This window comes from Propithecus coquereli, unplaced genomic scaffold (genome assembly GCF_000956105.1).
Source record: "Propithecus coquereli isolate 6110/MARCELLA unplaced genomic scaffold, Pcoq_1.0 Scaffold44, whole genome shotgun sequence".
Classification (NCBI taxonomy): Eukaryota; Metazoa; Chordata; class Mammalia; order Primates; family Indriidae; genus Propithecus; species Propithecus coquereli.
In genome coordinates, this window is record NW_012150174.1 from 11,504,111 (window position 1) to 11,508,113 (window position 4,003).

Genomic DNA, 4,003 nt, shown 5'->3' on the forward strand with positions numbered 1-4,003 from the left:
TTGACATCAAGAAGTTCTACAGCTTCCGCCACATCAGCTTCCAGGAATTTTTTCATGCCATGTCCTACCTGGTGACACAGGACCAGAGCCGGCTGGGGGAAGCGTCCCGCCGAGAAATGAAAAGGCTGTTGCAGGTACAGGACCCAGAAGGGAACAAGGAGATGACCCTCAGTGTGCAGTTTCTATTGGATATGTCAAGAAAAGAGAGCTCCTCATACTTGGAGCTAATGTTCGGCCTCAGATTTCCTCCCTGTTTAATGCAGGACCTGAAGCATATTAAAGAACAGGTGGAATCTCTGAAGCGCAAGAGGAGCTGGGATTTGGAACTCTCCCTGAATACGTCTAAAATAAAGAAAGCGATTAAAGGTATTAGGATGCCTGATGTTTTTTTCAAGAAACGACATGCTAATGAAAGGAAGTCCCATAGCAGCAAGTCATTTTCTGTCAAAACCAGCTTGGATAATGGACAGAAAGAAGAGCCTAAACGTCCTCTTGTGGGAGCACAAAAAGAGGTTTCTCATGGAAAAGTCAGAGGAGCAGAGGAACCAGATGAGGAAGTTGGGAGCAGTAGTTTGGGCAGCAGAGAAACAGCGCCACCAGCGCTGGAGGGTCAGATGAGTGGGGGGATGGAGGGAACAGAGGATGGGGAAAGACAGACAGCAAGTAAAACAGGATAGAGAGCTAGCTATATGTCTTTGTCAAGTTTCTTACCCATTCCAAACTTTCATTCTAAAAAATGTATAAAATGAGAAGAGTAATGTTTATAATTCAGGAAGATTATAAGGCTTAGAACTACTACTACTACTACTACTACTACTACTACTGCTACTACTACTACTACTACAGTAGCAAAAACAGTGACAGCAATAAAAACTAATACATTTTAGAGCTCTTGTTTTGTGCCAGGTTTTATGCAAGCATTTATACACATATATTGTTTACTTTCTGCACCTTCTAAAAACCTAAATAAATGTTCTATTTTGTCTTGGCTTCCTTCCTTAAACATCCAGTTTTATATGTTACAAATAATGTTGCCATGATCATTTTGAACATCTTTTTCTGCACATCTATACTCATTTGTATTGAATATACCTAGAAATGGAATTTCCGGGTCAAAGGGTGTGTATTCTTCAGCATTAGAAAATAAAGATGAACAATTGTTCAAAGTAGTTGTATGACTCTAATGAGCAGTGTATAAGAGTTCACATTATTCATCACTAGTTTTTAAATTTTTAATTGTAGCATACATACATATAAAATTTACCATCGTAGTGATTTTTAAGTGTATAGTTCTATAGTGTTAAGTATATTTGCATTATAATTTTTTTCAATTGGAAATAACTGTAGACTCACAGAAAAGTTTCAAAAACACTACGAAGAGATCCTGGTGCAGTGATGTGCACTTGTAGTTTTACCTACTCTGGAGGCTGAGGCAGGAGGATCACTTGATCCCAGGAGTTCAAATTTAGCCTGGGCAACATAGTGAGAGCCTGTCTCTAAACACCAAAGCCAAAACCCCCAAAAACCTACAACGAAGTTCCCATTTCTGTTTACCCTTCACCCAGCTTCCATGTATATTAACATCGTACATAAACATAGTACAATTATTAAAACTAAGCCATTAGCACTGGTACAATATTAGCAGCTAAACTACGAATATTATTTGGATTTTACCAGTTTGTGCACTAATGCTCTTTTTTCTGTTCCAGAATCTAATCCAGGGTCCTATTTTGCATTTAGTTGTCACGTCATCTTAGTTGCCAATCTGTGACAGACATTCTCTTCAACTTTCCTTGTCTTCCTACATGACTTTGACATTTTTCAAGTACTGGTCAGGTAAACTGTAGAATGTTCTTCAGTTTGGCTTTATCTAATGTTTTGAGCTTCTGCATTTTTGGGAAACATACTGTTAGTGTAGGTAGGAAAGTGAGCCATGAACAGAGGAAGTATGGAATGGACCATGTAAACAAATGGGATACTGAATAAAGAAACACATTGTAACATAAGGGTAGTCATAAGTGTCACAGAATATAAGTGTAAGAAAAGTGATACATGAGCAGAAAAAAATGTGAAAGCAAGTAACGTAAACAAATGGAATGTTGAGTAAGAGAACATATTGTAACAATAATAAGATAACGGTAATTATCATTATCACAAGAAACATAATAAAAATAACACAGGACACATTATATGACATTATAGTTTGTCCTCCCCCAGGGACTTTGGGTGTCATGACACATCTGGACTTAACCATGATAAGGTAAAAAACTTTCCCTGTCCCATGGCAGGAAGAAGACAACATCTCCATTGGTCAAGAAAAAAAGGAGAAGAGACAATGTCATAAAGGAGGAAAGGCCAGACAAGAAAGAAAAGGATGACACAGAGACCCCAGTGACAAATATTAGTGTAAGTAGGAAAGACACATGAATAGAGAAAGTACAGAGCAGGCTGCGTAAACAAACAGGATGCTGAATAAAAAAAACACTTTGCAAAATAAGGGTAGCCATAAGTGTCACAGAATGTTAGTGTAAGAAAAGTGAGACATGAACAGAAAAAATGACAAAACAGCAACATAAACAAATGGGATGCTGAGTAAGAGAACATACTGTAACAATAACAAGATAAGGGTAACCACGACTAGCACAAGAAACAAAACAAAAATAACACAGGACACATTATACAACGTTATAGTTTGCCCCACCCCCAGTGGGCTTTGGGCCTGGGACACATCTGGACCTATGATAAAGTGAAAAACTGCCCCCGCCTGATGGTAGGAAGGAGACAACATCCCCATTGGTCAAGAATAAAAAGAGACGAGACCATGTCAGAAAGGAGGAGAGGCCAGACAAGAAAGAAAAGGAGATCCCCAACGAGACCCCAGGGCCTCAGTCTACTTGGATGTGGGCCCACATTTAACCACTTTAAGATTAAACTTTCGCTTTAATAAACTTTACTGCTGTTGCTTCAAAACTATCTCTTGCTTTCATTCTTCAGTTCCAAGAAGACAAGAACTGAGGAGTTCAACAGCTGGTAACAATCATACAGAGATGATGTGTCCTTCTCAGTGCATCATATTGGCAGACATATGATGTTGTCTTATTGAAGATGTTAATCTTGATCACTCTGGTAAAGTGCTATCTGCCAGGTCTCTCCACTATGATGTTACTATTTTCCCCCTTGTAATTAATAAATATTTGGGGGGAGACACTTTGAGACTATGCAAGTGTACTGTTTTTCCTTAAAATTTCTCCCACTAATTTTGGCATCTATTGGTGGATCTTGCCCACAGCAATTATTACTGTGATTTTAATGGTGATTTTTCTATTTCCTCTATTCTTTCTACATTTAGAAGAAATTAGTTATAATTCCTTTGCAAGGAATCCTCCCCACATAAACTTTTTACAGTCTGATATTCATATAGAAAAGTGTAGAAATCATGACTGAACAGTGTGATGACTTTCACAAAGCGCGTATCAATTGTGTCACCACCACTGAGATCAAGAAACAGAACACATTCAGAATTCTGAAAGCCCTCCTATGTCCTCTCCCAGTCACTACCCTTTCTCCTCCCAAAGGTAACCACTATCCTGGGCTCTGATATCATAGATGACCTTTGTCGGTTTTTTAAACTTTACATAAATGGAAGTATACAGTATTTTTTTGTGTGTTTTGCTTTCTCTACTCTCCATTATGTTTTTAAGATTTACTCCTATTATTGCAGTAGTTCGTGAATTTTCTTTACAGTATAATATTCTATTGTTTGGCTAAACCACAATTTGTCCATTTTACTACTGATGGACATTTGAATTGTTTTTAGTTTTTCGCTATTAAGTGTAATGATATGAACTTTCCCATGCATATCTGTTGGTATACAAATGAATGAATTTCAGCTGGAAATACGTAGGAGTAAAACTGCTGAATCACAAGGAGTGTGTGTGTTTATCTTTCGGTGGCATTGCCAAATAGATGTGCAAAGTGATTGCAATAATTTACACTGTCATCC

The 4,003-nt window shown here is 37.9% G+C and overlaps 1 protein-coding gene across 1 annotated transcript in view; it reads left to right on the forward strand.

Moving 5' to 3' along the window:
• LOC105818251 (NACHT, LRR and PYD domains-containing protein 10-like) overlaps window positions 1-677 on the forward strand; it is a 5,480-nt gene extending 4,803 nt beyond the window's left edge. Inside the window, exon 3 of the mRNA XM_012654189.1 lies at window positions 12-677. Within this exon, the coding sequence (XP_012509643.1) occupies window positions 12-677 (666 nt within the window). The remainder of the gene's footprint in view (window positions 1-11) is intronic.
• The last annotated feature ends 3,326 nt before the right edge of the window (window positions 678-4,003 follow it).